Source organism: Diabrotica virgifera, chromosome 2, assembly GCF_917563875.1.
Source record: "Diabrotica virgifera virgifera chromosome 2, PGI_DIABVI_V3a".
Taxonomy (NCBI): Eukaryota; Metazoa; Arthropoda; class Insecta; order Coleoptera; family Chrysomelidae; genus Diabrotica; species Diabrotica virgifera.
In genome coordinates, this window is record NC_065444.1 from 209,613,139 (window position 1) to 209,640,611 (window position 27,473).

Genomic DNA, 27,473 nt, shown 5'->3' on the forward strand with positions numbered 1-27,473 from the left:
TTGAAAAATAAAATAGCAATTCTGCTTACCGTATTTGAAAGTTCAAGTCAAATTCTATCGGTTTTGATTACTTTCTTTGCTAAAAATTAATTTTTTTATTGTTAAACAAAGCTATAAAAACATAGTGATTGAATGATGCTTTCAATGCATTTCCCATTTGAAATCGAACGAGTAGGCGCGCATACAGACAATTTCTACGTAGATTACGTACATTAAAACGCATGCATTGGACACGGGAAACACTATGTGTTTATGGCTTTATTTAACAAATAAAAACTTAATTTTTAGCAATGCAAATAATCAAAACCGATAGAATTTGACTTTCAAATGTAGTAAGCAGAATTGCTATTTTATTTTTTAATCGAAAGTTATTAATGTTCAAAAATTGCACTTTTTCGATTTTTTGAAAGTTTAACAGCGTTTATCTCTAAAACTATGCATCCTATGAAAAAACTTGTAAGACCATTTTTTGCTGAGACTCACCCAAAAAATGCAAAAAAAATGTTTTTTTTTTGCGAAAAATCGCTGTTATGTAATTCTTTAAGTTCTTTGTTTATAACAAACTTATCGACATCCGGATCAACTGTTTCCCAAAAAATTCGTGTTATACGGGTCAAAATACATAAAAAAAATTTGGGTAAGTCCATCTGAATTAAGGAGGCCGTTGTATCCCCCTGGCGACAGGACTATTTTGACTTCTGCGAGTAATATTAAAAAGTCAAAAGTCGATAAAACTTAAAAACTCAACAGCGTTACCTCGAAAAACTCATAAGCTAATAAAATATTTTTGAATTTTTTGTTTACCATGAACTAATGATGAGTTCTAATTTGAAAGAGTATATAGGTAACCGCAAAGGCTCAATAATTCTTTTATTGATCTCAGCTCCCCGTCTACCTGTTTCTTTAATGGGTACTCCGAAGTACTTAAATAATTGTACCTGTCTAATTTCTGTATCATTTATCTGAACATGTATGTACATCCTCTCTTGCTTTCTCTATTACCACTACCTACCTTCGATTTTTCTTTGTTCATAGTCATACCATACTTTTTTAAAACTGTGTTCCATGTTTTCACGCTTCTTTGAAACTCGTCTTCAGTCGCTGCTAAAATTACTACATCGTCGGTAAATGTACAATCTGCTATCTCAGTGCTTTTCAGATTTCTATACCCTATGTGTATTTAGTGGCCCGACTTTTGTTTTTGTTTCTTTTATTATGTCGTCCATAAACGTAATAAACAGTAACTGGCTCTAGCTTCCCTCTTGTTTTACACCTTCAGTTGTTGTTCTGAACTGGTCAGATCATATTTTTATTTATCACACGGTTTTTAGTGTCTCTGTATATTGATTTAGTTACCCGTATAAGTTTCTCGGGTATGTTTCTATTCTTCAGACTTTCCCATACCTTTGACCTAGGTACTTTAGCAAATGCTTTTTCCATATCAACGAAACTAAAGTACGTTTTTTTCTTCCTAGATAATCTTTTATTTATTATATCGTTTAACGTAAAAATGTGATCATGTGTACATCTACCAGGTCTAAAACCACTTTGCGATTCTTCTAAAATTGGTTCTATTATTTTTCAGTCTACTCTCTACTATTAGCTCATAAAGTTTCATCACTGTACTTATGAGAGTTATTCCTCTATAGTTGTTGCAATTCTTGGTGTCACCCTTCTTATGTATAGGTACAATCAGACCAATTTCCCAGTCTGTGGGTATTTGTTCGTCTCTCCAAATCATTTAAAATAGTTCTAATACCTGTTGTAATCCCGTATCACCCATGTTTTTTATCATTTCTGCCGTAATTTTATCATGACCTGGTGCCTTTCCATTTTTTATTTTCCTAATCGCGCCAGTTAACTCATCCATTGTAATGTTTGGTATATATTCAACTTCTTGCTTACCCGTTCTTTCTTCATCTTCTTCACTTGTCCTGTGTGGTTCGTGTTGTAGTAGGTAGTTTCTGGAAATACTCTTTCCATCTTCTCATAATGATTACTTCATCAGTCAGTAGATCTCCATTCTGATCTTTTATTGATGTTATTTCTTTATGTTCATCACCTCTTATTCCTTTTATGACCTAATAAAATAATTTCTGATTGCTTCTGTTGTCATGTTGTAGAAACAGCTTAAGTTATGGCTTTGTGGGTACAAAATAAGAAACGTATATTTTTATTTGTTATGTATTGAATAATACAATAATCACGGTTAATACAAAATGTATGTGTATGATATGGGAGACAAATATGAAATTCTGATATGATACATTCAACCATCTAACTTATAATTAACATTAAACAAACATGACTGTGTTAATTAATATGTATACAAATTTAAATACATAAAAAAGTTTTATTGTAAATATACCAAAATATTTTATAAAAAGGTTATTGGTAACTAATTACATAAATTATAAAATTTTAATTAACCTTAAAAATTTGTAACAAACGACAAACTCTTTATTGTCTTACGATTTATTTGTAAACTGTTCTATGGAATATCTAGTAAGTACTGGTAGGTAATGATCTACGAGAAAATAAGCCATCAAAAATACATGTATGTATTGTAGGTACATTAAGATATAACATTATCTGTTTCCAACTAAAATAATCAAGCTATTTTAAAAGTGTGTAGAATCGCACTTAAAACATCTTCTCACTAATTTAGCCTTCAGTGTTGATTTCGTTTCATTTTTACTTCATTCTATTAATTTGTATTTTTTTATTTTTCTAATTAGGTATGTCTGTCTGTTTCGACAATTAAAACAGATTTTTAAAAAGTGAAACAGATCTGGAGGAAAAAGAAAAAACACTGGAAAAGAAAACTAGAGATCATGGAAGACGATTAATAAGGACAATCGAAATTTTATCAACAGATTAAAAGGAATAATGTGCAAAGTCCAAAGAATATATATTACTACCTTCAACTGAACTACATACAAAAGCTAAAGACAACGAAATAATAGGATAAAATGGCATTAGGGCAGAGTATTGAAAGGATGGAGAGCTAGAATTGCCTGACAACTTGAGAAGACATATAAAGAACTAAATTATTAAACGAGTAGAAACTTGACGTGGTTAAGTCCACTTCACCAAAAAAGTGACAAAAGTATGTGCTACAAGTGTAGAGGAATAGCTCTACTGAATACAATCTACAAAATATTTGAAAACTTATCAGCAAAATTATGTATTTTTGATTAACTATATCAGGAAAATATATTATTTCACTGGCAGGATAGCTTGTACGAGTGAGAAATACCCACAAAACCAATGAAAATTACCAATATTTCCCTTAATGAAACACTAATGTCTGGTTGCACGAACAGATCTTAAGCTTAAGTCGTGCTTTAAGTTCTGTTGGTGTAACTAGGCATAAACAAAATACAAGTACAGTGAAATTATTATTTGATAAATGATAGTCAGCCTGGATTATGGTGGACTGAAACTCGTGATATAGTGATATTTAATAATTTTATCTTCTCTAGATTATGACTGCTATCACACAGGGACTTGCTATCTTTGAATTTGGAACGTCAAATATAACGTTTTTTCAATAAAAATTGTGGTTTATTCTAATTAAATATGATGAAACATACAAATGCTCTAAGACAAACGTTTCAGAACCATATTAACAAGGGTAACAATTCTGAAACGAGGAAATAAAGATAGTACCTATGTTAAGAAGTTCTGATAGCGGAGAAGAGAATGAACGGGACTTGGAGTGGACAAATAATATATAAAAGCAAAAAAAATGTTAAAAACAGTCCAAATAGACCAATCTGAACAAGAAGTACTGGTCAGTGATCAAAAAAGATGAAATGGTAATATAGGGCTTTTCATTCACAGTCATTTATTTCGAGCGTCTGTCATATGTTGTATAATCCGTGTATATTAATATTATACACAGATTATACAACATATGACAGAAGCTCGAAACAAATGACAATCGATGAAAAGCCCTATTCTAATCCAACAGATTAAGAGGCGATACGAAGATCTTGTAAAGTTTGCCATTTTTGTTTTGTTTAGGTAGGTACATGTAATCTAATATTTATAATATTTTGGCCTAACGAACAAATAATATGTCATCAACATGTTACTATAAAATAAAAAATTGTCTGTTTTTAAATAATAACTAAATAAATTCGGAAAATATCAGTACCTAGATAGTTGAAATAAAGTTCTATACCAAAAGGGGCCAAAAGTATAAATAACAAAGAAACATAAAAACTTTGGACAAGAGCTCTACACACTTTTAGAAATCACAACGTATCAATGAAGGAAACTCCTTTAATATAAATATCTCAATCTGTTCTAAGCTGATATTACTTATATTATACAATTCCACTAAACTTACTAATAAAAAGTTTTTCTTTGTTACATCCTATTTCATTTTGGTCACATTAAAAATAAGTGATCTATACAATGTGTGCCATATAGTTATTAATTTCATGATCATGTTGAAAATTATATAAAAAAAAATATTAGAAAAAATGGATAAATATTGTGCTCGTAAGTACATTCTTCATGATCATGATGAGTTACGTGTCAGTTACATGAAGATTTGATTCGACAAAGTCGATATTAAGATATTATCGAAGCGTCGAGATTATTTGATGTAGAATTTTTAATGTAAGATCAGATTGTAAATAGTATCGAGATGTCTGAATAAAAATTTTAATTAAATTTTTCGATGTTTTAGAAAATTACTACTACTTGAGAATTATCTAAGAATGTCGGGTTGCAAACAGTTAATCAGACACAGACATGCTGGTCTAATATACTGTAGTAATTTCTCAGTAATTTGCTTTATAACAAATATTACATTTGTAGACGATTCTTCAATTAAGATGAACAATAGGGTACGAAAACCCTATTGTTCATCTGCAACCCTCTGATTCATTAGTTCTCGTAAAATTTTAGTTTTAGGGTAGTATTTAGCAGTTTATACCTGTGTAAATTTCTGGCTGTTTTTTATTTCCTTTTTTAAATAGCAGTTTTTTAAATATTATTTCGCTTGTTCTCCATTTTTCTAGTAGTTTATTGTGTTTAATAATTATGTAATGCTGTTAACTGTTCTGTCATTGTTCCTCAATGACATTGTTCCTACAATATTACAGTAATTCGTTTGGTATTCCGTCTTTACCTGCAGCTTCTCTGTTCTTCAGCTTTTCGAGTAACTTCCTGTGCATTTATATTAACATCTTCATTTGTTGTCAGTTCTGGTGTTTCTGGTTGTAGGGTCGTATGTTATTCCACTGCATTTTACGAGTATTTCTAGATAGTCAATCCATGTATGTTTCTCTGTGTTCATATGTGTTTTGGTTCTATTAGTTCCTTTAGGTACCTCCGTTCTTTAACTTATAAAAAGCCATATTTCCTTTTGTTGACCATAAAAATCATGTTCCATTTTTTTTTATCAAACACGTTCTCAGTGATCATGTTTCATTCTTTTTACAAGTGCATGTATTGTCTTGTAATTATCGTATGCCTCTTGTATCTTGGTTGTCATGTATTTCAGATAAGCTTTCTTCTTTTCTTTACATTTTTCTTTTACTTCTGTACAAAACCATGGAGTTTATCGCCTTGGGAACGATTTATTTTTATCTATATTTCTTTCTCCAAGAACTTCCTTGGCTGAGGCTAAGATATGAGGCTTAATTTTTGCCGAGCTTTGTTCATCTCCATCATTTTTCGTGACATATATGTTTATGCTTCTTTCTGTTATTCTTTTTTGGAATGGGTAGCTTGTATGGGCATCATGTACGCCTTTGACTTGAGAAAAATGTTGACAGACACAGATATAAAAGCACTAAGCGTATCTGCCACCAAAATGTTCTTTTTTCCCGCTTATTAATTAAATCATTAGCAAAAGTCAAATTTTCTCAGGAATGCTTCATTGGAAGCATTACAACGTAATAATATTATTAGCAGACACAATACGTGTTTTTGCAGTTCGATACTGAAAAGTTGTAGATTTACAATAAACTATATATAACTTTGCCGTTTCTGACTTCTAAATTACATAATGTAGGTGCCCTAAGCGTTTATGACACAATCGTTTTTGTCCGTTAACATAATGTTCCTCGCTTTTCTACTTAATATCTTCTAATTGGAGGTAAAAATTTAGGCTATTCACAGCATCTCAAGGAAAAAAGAAGCCCCCAATTTCAGAATTTCATACAATAAAACATTTGTCCGTCAGGACATTCCAAAACAAACCACAGAGTTACTGTTTTCTGATTTTTTGTTCCAACCCTAAGGTTGATCGAGTTTAGATTATAAATATATGTACCTATGTGTAAGTACCCATTTATTAAGTACATTCTTCACAGTTCAATTGAAGCATTTATTTCGAAAACAACACTTGTCCAAAAATTGAAATTTTGGCAAATCAAGAAAAACTACCCAGCTTCAATTTATTTCAAATCTCACTTTTAATAAGATATTCATTAGAAGTAATGTGGATATCAAAATAATTGTGCAAAGTGGTTTCATATTTTTGTTGATATTTTAACCAAAAATAGGTACAAACGTAGCAAAATATAATGGAAAATATAGAGGTATTGTGTTGAACAGTTTCCGCAATGCTGAAGTATTTCTAATGCAAAAGAAACAAACATCACATATTACTAATAAAGAACGCAGACAACTGATAAATTTACGGATAAGATCATTTACGCTTAGCGATGACCGTTGAATAAGATGGGACAAGTGTTACTTTTACAACAATCTGCATGGGTATCTGTTGTTTTTCTTAAACTATTCGAACTTTATATGTAGTTTACTCCAGACAATTGCGATTTTTACAAAATTGAATGTGTGAGATCGAGAAAGAAACTACTATTCTATGAGAATAATGCATAATGTGTTGTTATTCAAATAAACGCTTCAATTGCATCTGGTACGATGAAAGTTCTTTAAAATTGATCCTTTCTTTATCTAATAAGTTTATATAAATAGCGTCAGCTATATACATTCTGATTTTCTAGAATATAGAGTATTAGCATCTTTTGGTAGGAATCAATGAATGAGGACTGCAAGACTACCTCTTAGGGTCGATTTCTCATACCTGCGGTAATCTATGGTTCAGTTGAACCAGGTTCACCGGTGAACTTCGGTTTTGTTTGGAATGCATTTCTCATTGCACGTTTATGTCAGTGCACGTTCTACAGCTTTCGAGAAATGCCAATAGATGGCAAAAGGAAAAGACTGTCGCCATTTTGAACTACCTTTTTATGCTGTTTTTTAATAAAGTTAAATTTAAGTATTTATTGTCAAATGGTCATTTTCATAATTATAAATAAATGTTATAAAAACAAAAATAATGTTATCTTTTATCGTTAGGCTTAATATAATAAAATATGTTATATTTATATTATGACAGCGTTTCGTGTTAATACGACGCATGCGTAATCCATGAAATCATCTGAACTGGGTTCAGAAATCTTTGAACGGCCGAATTCCAGCGTTCAAGCATCGTTCAAGTTTAAACTGCCCTCGGTTAAACGTGGATTAAGAACGACGATTTTGACTTTAAACTGACGTTCATTGGTTAAACTGGAGTTGAACCATAGATATAATAACACAATAGATTAGGCCAGGTCCGAAAAATAGCGTAACGCGGGGCAGTTCGGGTCGGTGGTCTATCTATCTCTCTCTACCGGCGCTTAGCTTTCTCTCTCTAGCATATGATGGCTGCCGCCTCTGTGTCACTTTCGTTCCATTACTCCCACCTCTTGGTAGATACGCTCACACTCGCACGACAGACAAAGATAGCTAGACCACTGTACTTGATATTGGCGTTACACCCCGATGCATTGAGTGGCATATCCCTAGCCAGATCTATTGTTGACATATCTTTGAGTTGAACTCGATATGAGAAATTGGCCCTTAGCGTTCCTACTACTCATCCATCGTCCGACTCGATCTACTCACAAAATCTAATTCAAAACCGCAGACCTTTTACGGATGCCTGAGGGTTCATGTTTTATCACAAACTCACTAGAAACGACTTAAGAATAAATAATCCAAGATTTCATAGCCATGCCTTGAAAGGTTAAAAAAGCTTCCAAGCTAAACATTTGTCATTTTTATTTTTGTTTTGTTTTATTTTTTGGCCTTGGTTGAGAAGAACCTTTAGCCATATGTCATTGTTTGTTACTATGGCGTGCTATGGCTTTATAAAACTTTCCAATCCGAATGTAGAATTTCCTTCGTGTAACTGACCAGTTAGTTGCAAATAATAAACAGCCTTATTTATTTTCTAAGTCTATGTTATTCTCCAGTTAGTAACTGCCTACTTGTTAATAAAAAATATTAAACTTCAGGGTGATCCTCAATATTGAAATATCTAAAAATTATTTACAATATGATATTTAAATATAACGACAAAAAGTATCAATCATGTCACAGAAGACTACACAGTTGTGGCATAGATAATTTTTATTTCAAGAGAAAACTGAATTGTTCTACTTTTTGATATGTAGTTCAGTTATTTAATCATTCTACACGCATTGAAGATAAACGCCATAATATTTAACTCATTGACATCCAATGTACATCCATTAAATTAAAAACTAAATAAGATATTGATTTAAGTACCTACTTATTAATAAGTACTGCAGTGAACAGTTAAACATGATCTGTGCCGAATGCCTTTCCATTTCCATTAACACTTTAATAAGCAAGTACACTTCGCATAACAACTTTTTGTAAATTTTACCCTTAAATTCCAATGACATAAATCATATATAGATTAAATACCCTTTTTCCATCACTCTATGTCCTTACGTACCTGATATGTTGGACATACTTCTTATAAGCTTGATATGTATAACTTATATTGCCGTAACTGAAGTTAATAATTATTATTACATTAATATTTTTATTGGCAACAAGACAAAGTGCTAACAAATGTTAAAGCTCTGTCTACACTAGTGCAACTTTGTGTTCAACAAACGCATGCGTCACAGCGCACGGTGTAATGAACAAAAGGTATGCGCTACAGCATGCCTTGTTTGGAGTTTAAGGTGGAAATTTTATAGCGCACGGTCTGACGCATGAAGATGCAAACCTGTTGGATTTTTCGTTCAACCTCTCTTTCAATTCATGTTGTTTCCTGCGCCTTATCAGTTTTATCGAAAGCAATATTGTAATTATGTCCCGTACTTCCCAAACAAATACTTTTATCAACTGTCAAAATAGCGCAACCAATGGGTACAGCACTTTACACGCATCTTATCTTGCTCATCATGGCATGCAATGTTGGCAGTTGAAGTGCAAGTTGAAAAGGCTTTTTGAATTGAAAGAGGAAGACGAAAGCGCACCAGTGTAGACAAAGACATAAGGCAAATACAATTTGCTTTTTACAGTAGCTTGCAGAAAGTTTTTATTCATTCAAGTATTATCCTATATTATAATGCCAGAAATTAATTCTATACAAAATGTAGACTTATAGCAGCTTTTGAACAAGATGATATACCGGGTGGTGATTTGGAAAACGGGTCATAGGAAACTCAATGTAAAATTCTAAACTGTTGAATTCCTGCTTCCCTAATTATTTTACATCAAAAGACATTGGAAACTATTTGTAGAGGATTGCAATCTGTATTGAAAACAACTGTTAAAATTGTTCTACGAATTAAACATATTCCAGAATTTTGTAAAAATGTAATACATTTTTCAGTTTTTCAGCTCAAAATTAGGCCACACACAGTGCAATAATGTGTCACAATGAAGTTATTATTTTCACATTTTTGAACTGTCAATATTTTTATTTTATCATTTATTGTTTAAAAACAATACAGTTGATAAGATACCCTCAGTTGCGGAGAAAGTATTAATGTAATAAAGATTTTTTATTCAGTCAATGGTGTGAGCACTGTCAGTTAAATAGTAACGTGTGACCTAACTTTTACACACATACCTACTGTGTACTCAAAATTTTGGAATGCGTTTAAATCGTAGAACAATTTTAACTTTTGATTTTAATACAGATTTCAATTCTCTACAAATATTCTCTCATGACTTTTGATGTAAAATAATTAGGGAAGCAGGAATTCAACAGTTTAGAATTTTACATTGAGTCTCCTATGGCCCGTTTTACGATTCACAACCCGGTATAGGTCGAAAATTCAACACATTTTAAAAATTACAACAACTTTGAATACCTTTCAATTGTAGTTGAATATATTCTAGGTATAAAGCTTTAAAAATGCCTATTTGAAGTTCTGTTAGCACTTATGTCTTGGTTACTTAGACCAATAGAAACACAAATAAATATAAAAAATAATGTCTAAACCTTTAATTAATTATATTAAATTGCTTTTAAAATTTTTGTTCCACAGTTTGTTTCAACTAAAGAAATATTCACTTGTCTACTGTTATATACATGATTTTTTTCTTTATTATTTACATTTTCAAATATCTAAATCACCCTGTAGCATAATCCCTAATAAAAATTTCTTACAAACTAAGAAGCATATTGATAATTTCACAAATGTCAATCGAGTGGTAACCTTCTAACATTAATTTGATTTTGTCACTGTTTTAAAGTGTTTATACAACTAAATATATAGGGTGTAACAAAAAGGTAGGTTATAAATTAAATCACATATTCTGGGACCAAAAATGGTTCGATTGAACCTAACTTACCTTACTACAACTGTAATACATATAAAAAAATTACAGCCCTTTGAAGTTACAAAATGAAAACCGATTTTTTGCAACATATCGAAAACTATTAGAGATTTTTTATTGAAAATGCAAAAAAAGTTTTAAGTGTTTAAACTCATGGTACTACAATAATAATTTAATTGTAAAGTACATAAATACTTTGGGAGGTTTAACGTAACAAAATCCCCATAAAATTTTTATGGGATGCACAAATTTCACTGTTTTTTAAGATATTCTAATATCTAATAGTTTTTAATATATTGGAAAAATAGATTTTCATTTTGTAAATTCAAAGGGCTGTAGACTTTTTATGTGCACATTTTTGTAAGGTAAGTTAGGTTCAATCGAACTATTTTTGGTCCCAGAATATGTGGTTTAATTTATGACCTGTCTTTATATTACACCCTGTATAAATGTACTTAATTATTGAAACATAATAACGTACATTTAATAAACTGCGGTTACCGATTTGGTGAAATTATCAGTTCAGTTCAAAATATTCTCGAAATACCGTTACAAAGATCTCTTCTACAACTGCATATTTTTCGACAAACAACTTATCTATATATAAGAAGCTGTACAGTTGTCAAACTATTTTGTTGGCAGACCTATTATTGATCATTTTAAATATAAACAAAAGTTGACCATTGCATCTAGTTTTACAATCACTTGTGAAAATAATTCCACGGAAAAGTAGAAACTATAAATATTAGATCGGAAACCCAAACAGTTTATATTTTCATAATACAGGGTGTCCCGGAAAATAGTGCGTTCCTTAAAGGTATAGGTAGAAGGCACCATGTAGAACAAAAAACTCTTATAACATTTTTTTCTAAATGCAACCGTTTGACCAAAAAATTAAAATGTATTTTGGTATCCAAATTTAAATCTGACAACTATGTGCGGTACGCAAATTTAAGCATAGACAGTCCCATGTAAATAGATAGAAGATGATAGTAAACAGATAGTTTTAAAGAATCCCGTTTAGTGTCAATGCCGAAAATGTTTTCGAATAGTGAGTGTATTACCTATTATGTTATTACCTATGAATGGTGTTTGTGAAAGGTTACTTGAAACATCTATTCGGTATATTTATATTAATTATTTTCAAGTAAGTACAACTTAGTTATTTCAGTTCACAAGTAAACAAATTACTGAGACATTATCTGGTGTATTTAAGTTCCACTGTAAACTATTAAAACTATGTAATTCAGTTAAAGCCCTCAGCAATACTCAGCATTCAACCCATTTAAACCTTACTAAATACATAATACTAGTTTAGTTAAAAGATGTGTTTTTATGTTAAAAGATGTGTAATTCGTTTAAAATTATGCAATAGGTATTTCAATACATTTCAAAAGAAAATAATTTTAATAAACAAATAGTAAATACATAAGTAGTATTACCTACTATTAGGTTGGATTATTTTAAATACTGTTAATCACAATCACAAACGAGTTCTTATTATGTTATTATGCCGTAGTGCGTACGATGTTGCCAGTTTATTAAAATTTCCAAACATTAAAATACAGGTATATGGAAAACAATGTTAACTTTTTTTTGGAAACGCTTAACTTTAGAAAAAAATGGTATAGGACTTTTTTGTTCCAAATTGTGTATTCTCTCCATACCTTAAAGGAACGCACTATTTTCCGGGACACCCTGTATGTATGTAATTCCAATCAGCATGTACACCAGTCATTCTAGAAACAGCTAAGACTTTAGATATAACAGAGCGCATCGACTGTCCCCAGACAAATAATGATTGGACTTTAACACTAGTAGTATTATAAGTTCCCACAGAAAAATTGTTAGAAGACTTCGAAGAGACCTATGGATTGGCAGTTAGCTATAGTACACGCTCCAGGTTGTAGTCGTAATATGACCGAGATAGAACTACTTTCTATCTAGAAAGAATCTAAAACCGACCCCATAGTTTTGGTAATATAAATCATTCATCCCTGACTTTCGTCCGATTAACTTGCAACATGTTGAGCTAACCTTACGTGTCCAAAGTAAGAATAATTTCCGTTTCCTGCTCTATAAAGCTTCCTGGTTTTTTCGTCCGGAACACCTACACCATATATGCTGATACTCAATATGAACGTCATGAACAGCCATTGCTTGTGTTCTTCAGACGGAGAAGCCACATATTCGATACATTCCATTTCTATCGAAGATTTATATATTGGTCTTACAAAATTTCGTGAGCCTTACTCACTCGTTTAGTGATGTCAATCTAGGAACGAAACTATGAAATCCGACATTACTAAAAACATTTAATTGTCAGTAGTGTGTTCTTATAGTAAGACAGAGTCAAACTAGTTGGTATACTAGTCACTAGTAAAATAGTTCGAGTATTTATTGCTTTCCTTTGTCGTTTTTAATACTGTGTATCGAATTCAGTATCAAATTAAAATAGTTAATGTTTTTGGGATTCATTTTTTTTTGGACATGCTTATTTGTAAGGTTCATGATGTTTCTGTGATTGAGCTTGCTGTGTGGATTTTAAAGGTTATCTGTCTATTATGTATATGTATAGGAAAACTGCCAAATGTCTCACACTCATTTCGAAAAAGGTACCTACATGAATCAGTATATTTGATGGCTGAGATAAAACGTAGATAAAAAGTTTGGACATCTTGGCTATTTGTGCACCCTAATATGTCTGTAGATTTTGGCATTGAATCCGACGGATCCGACCATCACTTGTAACACCGTTGCCGTATCCTCTATTTTTTCATACTATCACGTTACAATTTTTTGTGATATTATACACCCTCAAAAAAGCGCTTAGTTTTCGAGATACTGACCACGGAGGGATGAATGGCTAATTTTATTCATACTTTATATTTTCGAGGGTGCTGAAAACGAAAATGAGGTTTATTTTGAATTTTATGTGGGGGAACATTGTCAAAATCGCAATTTTAACCTAAAAATAAAAAAAAATGAAATCACGTTTTTTGCGTTTACCTCGCTACAACTCTGTTCCATTTTAATATTTTTTTCTGAAATTTTTACAGTATATAGCTCTAACAATTCTGAAGACAAAGGTACCTGCTTTAAGTTTTTATTTTTATCATGATAAAGGTTATGAATTTTTCAAAGAAAAAGGTGCGGATTTGTGCATTACAAAGTTTAATCACAAAAGTTGTGTAACGAAGTTTAAAATTTAGCTTCTTAATCACGTTTGTTTGAAAGTAGAGTACAAAGAAGTTTTCTGGTAAGTTTTAGATTAAAATGTTTTATAGAAAAAAATAGTGCAACTTTTAATGTCGACATTAGAAATCCCCAATATAACGCTTATTTTTTGAGGGGCAGACAATCTAGGTCTAATTTCTCACCTTTAGTACTATCCTTGGATTATAAGCTTTCATTTGACACCTCATTAGGTAGAATGACGGAGAAGTAAACGTTCTTATTCTATTATTCTTGTAGGTACATTTAACATTGATTTAAATTATGAAAGAAATGGCATGGCAACACTGTGACGCACAAACATAAGATTCAGCTGTGCGTTACATAGGGTAACTAAAATCCAAGATGTCTAAAAGTTTGAATATACCAATACAAACTGCTAAATATTCAGTCAGAATTATATTTTTATAACTAGTTTCTGAAATAAAATATGTTTGTGAATCTTTTGAATTCGTGTTTGGTGAATTTGACACTAGAATATGTCTATGAATACAAATATGTTGAAACGGCCGATTTCTGTTTGAAATAATTGTCTTCATTGTCTTTCTTTAACCGTTCGTGTTCAAATTTCAAATGGAGAACATTTTCCTTGCTTTCCTGGAATATATCATATATCACATATATATTGGACAAATCATCAATAGGACTTTATAAGACAGAATAGCTACAAAGTTAATAGATGGAATAAAAAATAAGCATTCGCCCGTTAGATATAAGTTGAGGTCAAAAATATAGATACATGTTTCTTATATCTGCTTATTCATACATAGCAGCAATACTCAATATCTGATCGGATTTTATACCCAACTAATTATTTAAAGCAGCAGTAGAAAACGTGAAAATTATTATAAGTTCGTAATAATAGTAAACGAACGTTTTGCAGTATATATAAGTATCTAAAATATTTTTATAGATGTAAGGAAGCCCAAATAATCAGCAAAGATATAATAGTAAATACTTTAAACTATCCGGATGGAAACTGGATAATCAGATTGGTAGTGTAAATAATATTTCAACAATTTATCTAAGATAGGAATTTGAAGAAAACTTAAATATGCCAACGATATGCCCAGACGATAGCACCAAAAAGATATGACGAATTAGCAGTTAACCTATAGGAAACAATAAAAATAATGAAAACAGTACAGCCTCTGGTCAAGATATGATTAACATTCATAAAAACTAAAATATGGAACGGAAAGACATATAGATACTAAAGAGTCAACGGTCAGTGACTGAAATGGCGCCTTGGTCTCTCCAATTTAGATAATAAACGATGTTCTAAATTGGAATTATTTAATTATAAAGGTTATTACAAGGTACTAACAAGATCAACTACGAATACGAATGGATCCCCATGTTAGGAGATTATGAGTGTGGATTTCGAAGAGTAAAAACGGAAAATATGAACTTATAACCACTTTTGTAGTATTAATATACTAAAGGCCGGTACTTTCTGTCCCGATTAAATCCCGGTTAGAGGAATTTTGGCATGCAAATTTTGTCCTGCATTGTCAGTAAAATGTTGTAGTATAACTGGCAAACAAAGCTGATGTTGTTTGCTACCAACTTAATGTTACATTGATTTAATTCAATTTAACCTTACATTTAGAATGATCAATTGTTAAGATCTGCCCTATGTATTTAATTAAAAATTTTAGTTCTTAATCTAATTTAAATTAATCACCCACAAGAAAAGAGCACAAAAGTAAATTCAATAACGGACTAATAAATAATAGCAGTGATTATCACAGAGAAAGAGTTGTTAAAATAATATATTTATGTGAATTGACCGAAATATATTATTATCAAGGATTAAAAATGTCACTAGGCTGACTAGGATAAAAGTGATAAATGTTTAGTTGCATAAAAACTTTTTGTTAATATTACACTTAAAATATCGTAATAAATAATCCCACATACCTATTACGTATGAATAGGGGCTCAAAGATACTGTTTGCATAAATAAATTATTAAGTTTTTTCCTACTTCTTAAACCATCTATAAGAGATTAAAATCAGAAAAACCGTTTAAAACTTTGTCCGCATTTCATCAACACGTATGTGGTGTAAAAAGAGGTATCTTATGTTCAATATACGCACGTACTGTTTTTGAACTTACTTCCGATAAAACAGATCCTGTTGAGGCCAGTGATCTTCTTTGGAGGGAGTAAAAGTAAAGGCCTTCATTCATGTTAAGATCGGTATCGATACGTGTATCGCAACAAGTTGCGATACACGCATCATGAGATTTGTATCTGTTTCACTCCAGTGATACAGATGGCGATAGAGTTGTAGACTGATACAGCAATACTAAGATAGCCAAATACACTATGAGATTTGTATCGCGATACTGATACTTGCTACATGTATAGATAACGACCTCAACGTGAATGGGGGTCTTTCCAGTAACAGAACTCTGAAAGCATACGAAAACTGAAAACAGCATGATTTGTCGTGAGACACCCGAGTCAAAGAGATGCCATAGTCCATGTTTAAATCATATATCTTGTTGTCTAATTTTGTTGACATATAATTGGCCAAATAATAGTTCACAAATCCCGATTATGAGATTCTCTTATGCCGAGATAATCAGAACTGAAATAAAAAGAACGATATGTCTCACATGAGCTGCCTTTGGTAGATTGAACAACATTGTTTAGTCTAATATTCCAGTTTGCTTAAAAAGAAAGGTTTTTATCCAATGTGTTTTAACGGTTCTTCCATATACTGCAGAAACACTAACTTTAACAAAAGGAAGAATAAATAAAATACGAATTAAACAGCACGCTATGGAAAGATCAATGTTAGTTATTACTATCGGAGATAAAGTACCAAACCCAGAAATAAGAAAACGAACAGGAGTGACGGATGCACTTGAAAGAATGATAACGGATGATAAATGAACCAGAAAGATTATGGAGTGGCGACGAAGACAAGAGACATATCGAAGCAGAAGACCACCGCCGATTAGGTGATGACAAGAAGCTCAAGATAGAAATAAGTGGAAAATTTGAAGGGAGGCCTACGTCCAGCAATGGACAAATGTAGATCAATATAGTAAGAATTTGTTTAACACTTAGAAACGCGACATGTGGATACGCTACTAGGATTATTGGTATTGCTGTGAACGCAACTCGAAAAACTTGGAAAATTTTCTGATAGATGATGCTAATGCAGTAAGCCGGCAATCTTTATAATCTTGTCTTGCTCATCCGCTCAGGCAATAATACGCCCTACTCAGCTAACAAGTTCTGTTACAAAGTTCCATGTCGTTTCACTTTTTTTTATTTCGTCTCCCATTCTGAACGTAAGAAACGTCGGAATAATCAAGAGCTGAAAACGAAATCAGATAAGGTAGGAAAAGGTCCAAAATTATTAAAGATATTTGAAGATGTTATGTTTTGTTCTCTGTGGGCTTATTGTTAGAATATACGACCAGTTTCTGTACATATTATCTGTTAAACACAAACTAATACATTTACATAATTACATCTGAAAAAGAGCCATCAGAAAAGTATCTGTCACCATTTTCCACTTTTGGGTTATTTTCTTCGACTTCCTGTTCCTGATCTTCCTCCACTGGTTGATCTTCCTTAACAGGTTGATCTTCCTCAGCAGGTTGATCTTCCTCAGGTTTTTGCTCAGGGTTCTCGTTTTCTTGATTTTCACCTTGATAACCGTATTGATCTAACAATTGCTTCAGGGCCATATCACCTTCCATATTTGCTGAAAAAGCTTGCTAACTTCCACAACTAATATAGAGAATGGAGATCCTCTATGTCAGTCATAGAGAATCTCTAGTGAGTTGTGGAGGCCAGCAAGCCTTTTCAGCAAATATGGAAGGCGATATGTCCCTGGAGCAATTGTTAGCTCTTTACGGATATCAAGGAGAGAATCAGGAAAACGAGGACCTTGACAAAAACCTGAGGAAGATCAATCTGCTGGGGAAGATCAACCTGTAGAGGAAGATCAACCTGTGGAAGAAGATCAGGAACAGATGTCGAAGAAAATAGCCCGGAAGTGGAAGATGATGACTGATGGCTCTTTTTCAGATGTAATTATATAGAAGTATTAGTTTGTGTTTAATACATATGTACAGAAACTGGTGTCGTCAAGTCTAACAATAAACCCACAGACAACAAATATAACAGAAGACACCTACACAAAAAATAAACAAAATATAGAACAAATGAAATTTTTAAAATGGATGTACTTAGGCAGTAAGACATAGATTAACTATCGACGTTAGTCGGATAAAGCTTCTATGTGATCCAAAACATATAACACTGAAAGTGTCATCATTTTCAAATAGGTATATATTAGGTAATGCCATTTTAGTCAAAAGTACACAGTCTTGATTTCTGATCAAAAAAGATTTTGCAAAGTCAATTCTGTGCAAAGACACTTTTGTTTAAAATGGCATTATCATGACACATGAATCGACTTTGCAAAGTGTTTTTTGATCAGAGATCAAGATTTCAAGAACTCTTGACTAAAATTACATTTTTTTATGTATACCTATTTCAAAATGATGACACCTTCAGTGTTATATGTTTTAAATCACATGGAAGCTTTATCCGACTAAAGTCATTAGCTGCTCTGTGTCTTACTGCCTGCATTCATTTTAACGTTTCATTTGTTCTATATTTCATTTATTTTTTTTTTGTACGTGTCTTCTGTTATGTTTGTCCTATGTGGGCTTATTGTTAAAATTGACGACCAGTTTCTGTACATATTATGTATTAAACACAAACTAATGCTTTTACATAATTACATCTGAAAAAGAGCCATCAGACAAGCGTCTGTCACAAGCATCTTCCACTTCCAAGCTCTTTTCTTCGACTTCTTGTTCCTGTTCTTCCATCACCGCTAGATCAACAGGTTGATATTCCTCAGGTTTTTGTTCAGGTCCCTCGTTTTCTTGATTCTCATCTCGATAACCGTATAGACGTATTATGTCAATTAACGTCAAGGTATGTATCAAACAATTAGGGTAATTAATTTAGACATATCGTGAAAGCTTTCTGTTTTCGCTCAACTTGTTTCAAACAGGGACATAAAGACAAAGAGAGACAGAGAGAGAGAGAGAGAGAGAGAGAGAGGGAGGGAAAAGAGAAACGTAGGAATAATCAAGAACTGAAAACGAAATAACGTAAGCTACGAAAAGGTCCAAAAATTATTAAAGATATTTGAAGATGTTTTGTTCTCTGTGGGCTTATTGTTAGAATAGACGACCAGTTTCTGTACATATTATGTATTAAACGCAAACTAGGTAATACTTCTACATAATTAAATCTAAAAAAGAACCATCAGACACGTGTCTGTCACCAACATCTTCCACTTTCTGGCTCTTTTCTTCTACTTCCTGTTGCAGTTCTTCCTCCACAGGTTGATTTTCTTCATAAGGTTGATTTTCCTCAGCAGGTTCATCTAATTCAGGTTTTTCCAGGATCCTCGTTTTCTTGATTATCTCCTTGATAACCGTATTGATCTATCAATTGCTCCAGGGCCATATCACCTTCCATATTTGCTGAAAAAGCTTGCTAACTTCCACAACTAATATAGAGAATGGAGATTCTCTATGTCAGTCATAGAGAATCCCTAGTGAGTTGTGGAAGCCAGCAGGCCTTTTCAGCAAATATGGAAGGTGATATGGCCCTGGAGCAATTGTTAGCTCTATACGGTTATCAAGGAGAAAATCAGGAAAACGAGAACCCTGACCAAAAACCTGAAGAAGATCAACCTGCTGGGGAAGATCAACCTGTTGAGGAAAATCAACCTGCAGAAGAAAATGAGGAACGGATGTCGAAGAAAATAGCCCGGAAGTGGAGGATGGTGACTGATGGATCTTTTTGCAGATGTAATTATGTAGAAGTATTAGTTTCTGTTTAATACATATGTACAGAAACTGGTGTCGTCAAGTCTAACAATAAACCCACAGACAACAAACATAACAGAAGACACGTACACAAAAAATAAACAAAATATAGAACAAACGAAATTTTTAAAATGGATGTACTTAGGCAGTAAGACATAGACCAGCTATCGACGTTAGTCGGATCAAGCTTCCATGTGATCCAAAACATATAACATTGAAGGTCTCATCATTTTCAAATAATACATTAGATAATGCCATTTTAGTCAAAAGTACAAAGTCTTGATTTCTGATCAAGAAATTATGAAAAGGTTATGTTTTGTTCTCTGTGGGATTGTTAGAATAGACGACCAGTTTTGTACATATTATTATGTATTAAACGCAAACTAATACTTCTACATAATTACATTTATAAAAGAGCCATCAGACACGTGTTTGTCACCAGCATCTTCCACTTCCGGGCTATTTTCTTCGACTTCTTTACCTCACCTTCTTCCACAGGTTGATCTTCTTCAACAAGTTGATCTTCCTCAGCCGGTTGATATTCTTCAGGTTTTTAGTCAGGGTTCTCGTTTTCTTGATTCTCGCCTTGATAACCGTATTGATCTAACAATTGCTCCAGGGCCATACCACCTTCTATATTTGCTGAAAAACCTTACTAGCTTCCACAACTAATATAGAGAATGGAGATTCTCTATGCCAGTCATAGAGAATCTCTAGTGAGTTGTGGAAGCCAGCAAGCCTTTTCAGCAAATGTGGAAGGTGATATGCCCCTGGAGCAATTGTTAGCTCTATACGGCTATCAAGGAGAAAATCAGGAAAACGAGGACCCTGACCAAAAAACTGAAGAAGATTAACCTGCTGGGGAAGATCAACCTGTTGAGGAAGATCAACCTGTGGAAGAAGGTGAGCTAGAGATGTCGAAGAAAATAGCCCGGAAGTGGATGATGGTGACTGATGGCTCTTTTTCAGATGTAATTATGTAGAAGCATTAGTTTGTGTTTAATACATAATATGTACAGAAACTGGTGTCATCAAGTCTAACAATAAACCCACAGACAACAAACATAACAAAAGACACGTATACAAAAAATATACAAAATATAGAACAAACGAAATTTTTAAAATGGATGTACTTAGGCAGTAAGACACAGACCAGCTATCGACTTTAGTCGGATAAAGCTTCCATGTGATCCAAAACATATAACACTGAAGGTGTCATGATTTTCTTCAAATAGGTATACATAAGAAAATGTCATTTTAGTCAAAAGTAGTTGAAGTCTTGATTTCTGATCAAAAAACTCTTTGTAAAGTCAATTCTGTGCAAAGACTTTGCACTTTTGTTTAAAATCCGTTTTTCATGACACATGAAAATGCCATTTTAAACAAAAGTGTAAAGTCTTGGCACATAATTGACTTTGCAAAGTGTTTTTTGATCAGAAATCAAGACTTCAAGTACTTTTGACTAAAATGACATTTTCTTATGTATACCTAGCTATTTGAAAATAATGATACCTTCAGTGTTCTATGTTTTGGATCTCATGGAGCTTTATCCGATTAAAGTCGATAGCTGGTCTGTGTCTTACTGCTTGCATCTATTTTTTTGTCTATTTTTTTCTGTACGTGTCTTCTGTTATGTTCGTTCTCTGTAGGCTTATTGTTAGAATTGACGACGGCATATTATCTATTTAACACAAACTAATACTTCTACATAATTACATCTGAAAAAGAGCCATCAGCGTCAGACAAGTGTCTGTCATCATCTTCCACTTTTGGACTATTTTCTTCGACTTCCTGTTCATGTTTCTTCCTCCACCCGTAGATCTTCCTCACGTTTTTGGTCAGTTTCTCCTTTTCTTGATTCTCGCCTCGATAACCGTATAGACATATTATGTCACTTAACGTCAAGGTATGTATCAAACAATTAGAGAAGTTAATTTAGACTGTGTTTAATTTACTTACTGTGTTTCAAACAAGGACAGAAAGACAAATAGAGAGAGAGAGAGAAGGAGAAAAAGAGAGAGATTAAATTAGAAGATGCGACAATATACAGGCCACTTAAAAGCTTACCGGCATCCTGTGCATATAATAGCAGTAAAGTAAAATAGACCAAAGAACTGCAAGTACAATAATACAGTTGAGTCCAGGGTTCTTTACCCGTGCGTCATTAATATCTGGATAAAACACATACTTTTTATCTAGCATCATTGTCTTTCACGCATGAAACTAAAAACAAACCAGATACCGCCTGTTATTAAGTAAAAGACACATGTTGTTTTTATAAACGCTATAGACTTAGTACATCGAAAAGAGATAGCTACAAAAAAGACGCTCGGGAACGTTTTTAGAGTTTAAGTACAATTTGTGACGTTTCTGGTTTGTTTACTTGTCACTGTCAGTTTGTTGGATTTTTTGTTGTTTTTCTTTTTGTCCTGTTTTGGCATTTAGAAGTTATTTTTATTAAATAAACAGTTGTTTTCATAACCAATTTTATACTGGAGTTTGTAGCAAATGTAGCTGTAATTCTGCAATAAAATTTTAAGTTCTATTTATTTGATAACGTCAAATTCTATAATATAATCCGTGATCGGAGCAGTACCCACTTTCTGTCACTTGCTGTTGCGTGGAATAGATTTATGATTTATTTCATATGTCTGAAATGATTATGCACGGGTAAAGAATCATGAACTCAACTGTAGTTGATAATACATTTACGATATTATGTATAAACAAAAAACACCAATTGCTGAAAAAAGAAACTGATCACTATTAACGGACGAATCGTTGAAAATTATTGTGAAGACGAGTTATTAAAACAGATTACAAGAACAACATTCCAATAGTTGACGGAGTGTAGAGTGCCTCAAAACTAACAAGAAATGGGAATAAAATATCACAGTACGCGTACGTACATTATGTATCGTGACTACTAAACAGCTATTAAAATATTTTTAAATTAAGGAGTTTATTTTAAATAAGCAACACTGATAATAAATTTGGAAGACACTGTCTCACACGTCTTAGAGCTTGTCAGACATATCAGTAGGTATATGAGTAATAAGTCAGTTCTTAATAAGTTTCATCTATAAAGAAAAACAAAAGAGTAGTGGTCTCGAAATTTTTCCGCGGATTTTGAAAAAAAGTTTTTATGCACTTTAAACTACAATTGTATAAAAGCAGTCTTACTTTAATTCGAGAGTTTGAGTACAGAATTAAGAACATATCTAATATTAAAATATTCTGTGGGTGTGAGAATTTGGCATCGAGATGGCGACTCAATAATTGTACGACATTTCATAATGTATGTAAGTAGTTCACTGTATACAATACAAAAAGCTCTAAAAATAAGTTTATAATTTGTTAGAAGTACATAGCAGCCTACGTTTGCATCACAATTTTGAAAGAAACTCACTTTAAAATCTAGTAAACAGCAAATAAGACCGGTTTCTTTGTAGGGACGGGTCGATATCTTTAAATTAACATCTTAAATCTTAAAAATCTCAAATACAACGAAGAGTGAGGTTTGTTAATAACAATGAAAACCACATCATTAAACTACAGCTATAAAATTCTTCCCATTATTTTGCTAAAGAATTATCAATCACGATAATAATTTCGTACGACAGTGTTACTATTATGTAGTACCAATTATGTTTTATTTGGATTTTAAAATTGTATTGATTTTTAATCGATCACATTTATAACGGATGAAAAATGAAAATAAAAATAGATGAGAAAACCAAAGCTATACCAATTAACAGAGGAGTCCGCCAGGGAGACGTTATCTTGTCAAAGCTATTCACACTGGGACTGGAAGACCTGTTCAAAGACAATAACTGGGCAGATAAAGGAATCAATATTAATGGAAGAAAACTGAGTCATTTGAGAAATGCTGACGACATTGTAATATTCGCTACACGCTTTGACGAATTACAGACCATGATGACGCAACTGTTTCAAGCTTGGGAAAAAGTAGGGCTTAAGATGAACTTGGAAAAAACCAAAATAATGAGGAATATACAGAACATTAGAAAAATAACGTTGAATGACATAAATTTAGAAACAGTAAGCGAATACATCTACTTGGGACAGGTAATGCAAGTTCACAAAGAATATCAAAGTGCTGAAATTACCAGATGAATAAGGTTAGCGTGGGCAGGATTTGGAAATCTGAGTTAGATCTTGAAAAACACTAAAATAAAACAATATTTGGAAAACCAGAGTTTACGATCAGCGGATCCTCCCTATACTCACGTAAGGTTCACAGAGGTGGACACTCACCAAGGGCAATATGGATAAAATAGTAAAGGCACAAAGACTGATGGAAAGATCAATGCTCGAGGTGAGACTTACAGACAAAAAAACAAACAAATTGATTAGAAGCAAAACCAAAGTAAAAGAAGCAGGAGAACATGCTGCCAAATTAAAATGGAGCTTCGCAGGACACAATGCCCGACTGAAGAATAAAAGATGGAATCACGAAATACAACTATAGCGATACGTTTTAATTATTATTTTTGCTAAATTTTTAATAACTTTTCTCGAAACGAAATTACTTTTAATATACAAACCATATGCTAACAAGGGCCGTTAAGTTTAAGAAACGAAATATATCGCTAAGCAGATTTTATAAAATTAATGTTTTTTTCAAGGAAACACTAATAGACTCCGAGGCGAGATTGCCACGCTCTTTATGTCAACTTCTTAAAATACAGAAAGTTTCTCATCTTTTAAAACGCAGATGTTAGTAATTTATTGCCTTTCTAGCCATATTGTAAAACTGCAAGCATGATGGCATAATAGAGTGTTGTGGTCTGGCAGTATCGGCACAGCAGGCGAACGATTCAGACACACCCTCGCTAACAAACCCTTACGAGATAATAAACGAAGCACGCTTGTTTACCCAACATAAAATAAATATATTACTGTTCATTGTTTACACTTATTTTTAATTGATTCCGTAACCTACCATCGGAACACAACAATGGAGATCATGGTTAGGAAGGAGAATAAGGGGAAGGCCACAAATGAGATGGGCTGATGACATTAAGAATATTGGAGGACACAACTGGAAGCAAGTAGCGCAAAATAGAAAACACTGGATTGGATTGGGGGATGCATATGTTCAAAATGAGATTGCTTAAGGCTGAAGAAGGAGAAGAAGTATCTATAACGTTACTGAAGGATTTGATTATATACCCGTCCCTTGTCGTTTAACTTAATTTGAAATTGCAATTATTAATAAAAATCAACTGTGTATGTACTTACTGTTTTCTAATATCATTTACAAATTAATATGACTCTCAACGGAGTAGTCCTTTTTAATTGTATAAATTCTAAAGCTCGTTACAGACTAAGCGTGATTCGCGATTCGTGATGCGCGATTCGTGGGCAGTTCACGAATAGTATGTAGGGCATTATGTAGTCCTTGGGCCCACATATAAAATAATTATTTATGACCACACCGTCGAAACTTTTTGTACTTGTTATTTGGGTGGAGTCGGACAAATTTGGAGCTTGGCGCATTATGGTAGTGGGGCGTTTGTCTGTCAAGCTGTCACAAAGTTGTCAATTTTATGCAAGAAAAAAATGTATAACCACATTGGTCATTTTATTTTAATCAATGGTTTTTACCATATAAACAGTGAAAACAATTCTGTCGGACAAAAATATTGGGCCATATGACGTGTCGGACACGTCAAATTTAGGAAAATAATAAATTTATTACCGCATGGCTAAATTTAACAGAATATACCAAAAAACCTTTTTATAATAATGTGGTAACCTTATCGGACAATTTTCACGGGGCTTATGTGCAGTCGGATGAGCCGAAGATGTCAATTTCCTGGAATTTTTTTATTTAGTACCACAGATGTCATTTTTATTTTGTACTGTTTTTTTACATGTGTAATGCATATTAGATCACTTGTCGGACAAAAATAATAGGTCCAAAATTTTCAAAAAATTTTCCGAAATTTTCCCTTGTTTCGGAATTTTTTTTTCAAAATTCGAGAAAAGAAACAACAGAAAGATGTTTGTCATTGTTCAAGATGTATGTACACAAATTTTCAGATAAAATTCAGATATTTCCAAAATTTTTCCTCTTATCGGAAAATTTTGGGTATAACTCTACGTCACGCCCTTTTAAATGTTGTACTTAGTGTGTATACCAATTTTAATCTAAATCGATTCAAAAGTAACCGAGAAAAACTGTTTTAAAAATTTTTTTGACAATGCCTCCTATTAAGGGCATCGATAACCTAAAAGAATTACGTTTTCTGTTCGTTTACCCCAGCATTTTTGTCAGACAATTACATTTTTTGTTTAAGAATATAATTACTTGTAACCTAATACTTTTGTCGGAAAAATGATTGTGAAGATAAGGGATGCACGAACCCAGCATAGTTTAAAAGTAAAATATAGTTTACTAATAAAAATTAAATTTTTCGTCTGACTGTCGATTTGCCCCAATATTTTTGTCGGACACTTAGATTTTTTTATTTAGAATATAATTACTTATAACCTCCTATTTTTGTCGAAAAAATGGTTGTAAATAAAAAAATACCAGGAAATTGACATCGTCGGCGCAGCCGACTGCACATAGCCCCGTAAAAATTGTCCGACAAGGTTACACATTATTGTAAAAATGTTTTATGGTAGATTCTGTTAAAATTAGCCATGTGGTAATAAATTTATTATTTTCATAAATTTGACATATTTATCGTGTCCGACGCGTCATATGGCCCAATATTTTTGTCCGACAAAATTGTTTTCGCTATTTATATGACAAAAACCATTGATTAAAATAAAATGACCAATGTGGTTATAATTTTTTTTGCATAAAATTTACAACTTCGTGACAGCTTGACAGACAAACGCCCCATTACCATAATGCGCCAAGCTCCAAATTTGTCCGACTCTACCCAAATAACAAATACATACAAAAAGTTTCGACAGTGTGGTCATAAATAATAATTTTATATTGTTAGTTAAAAATCGATTAGTAAACAACATGATTCATGTATGCATAGTAATTCTCTCTTGTGAGCGGTAAATTAACGAACATCAAAGGCTGCACATCACACATCAACATGAACCGACGAACAATGGATATAAATCAGGCATCGCGCATTATGAATCGAGAATTGTGCGTACTCTGTGGCCAGCTTATAATAATTGTACAAATTCTAACGCTTTTGTGTAAATATTTACATTGAACTATTGACTTATCTTACATTCTAAAATGCGGCCAGTCATCTAAAGTATTATTAGTTGCAGAGTCATAAAAGGTTTATTCGAATAATTATGAACCAATCGCGCGAATTGGCAGTCAGACAAAGCTTATTGCTGAAAAAATGTAAAGTGTAATTGTTAAGGAGGCACATAAGGGGGTGGTTTTCTATAAGTAGGGGTGGGTTTTGGTCTGGATTGTCTGCCGTTGTCCTGAGTACGGGTAAACGGTGGGGGCGGCTGGTAGGGTTCCGAATCGTCCGCTAATTTGACTGAGCCGCTTTTACTGTATTCTGGAGGCGCTAATGGCGGCTTTTCGTCCTTGAGAATCACTGGAGCTTTTGTACCGGGTTCAGGTTTTTCTTCTAGTTCTTCTTGAAAGATTACGGGAATACCTACAAGACAAATTAAATTATCAAAAAGGGATTAAATACTAATACAAACTTCGTTTTAAATTTTTTTACGACCAGTTTCCCGGCGGTTTTCGTCGT

General features: G+C 32.7%; 1 protein-coding gene across 3 annotated transcripts in view; it reads right to left on the reverse strand.

Annotated features, from left to right (window-relative positions):
* Positions 1-2,170: 2,170 nt before the first annotated feature.
* Positions 2,171-27,473, reverse strand: part of LOC114331564 (dystroglycan 1) — a 1,301,763-nt gene continuing 1,276,460 nt past the window's right edge. For 2 of the 3 annotated variants that reach the window (XM_050643062.1, XM_050643063.1), the window contains one exon: positions 2,171-27,377. In XM_050643062.1, the coding sequence (XP_050499019.1) occupies positions 27,124-27,377 (254 nt within the window). In that variant the 3' untranslated portion in view covers positions 2,171-27,123. The remainder of the gene's footprint in view (positions 27,378-27,473) is intronic. The other variant, XR_007696271.1, reaches the window with a different exon arrangement.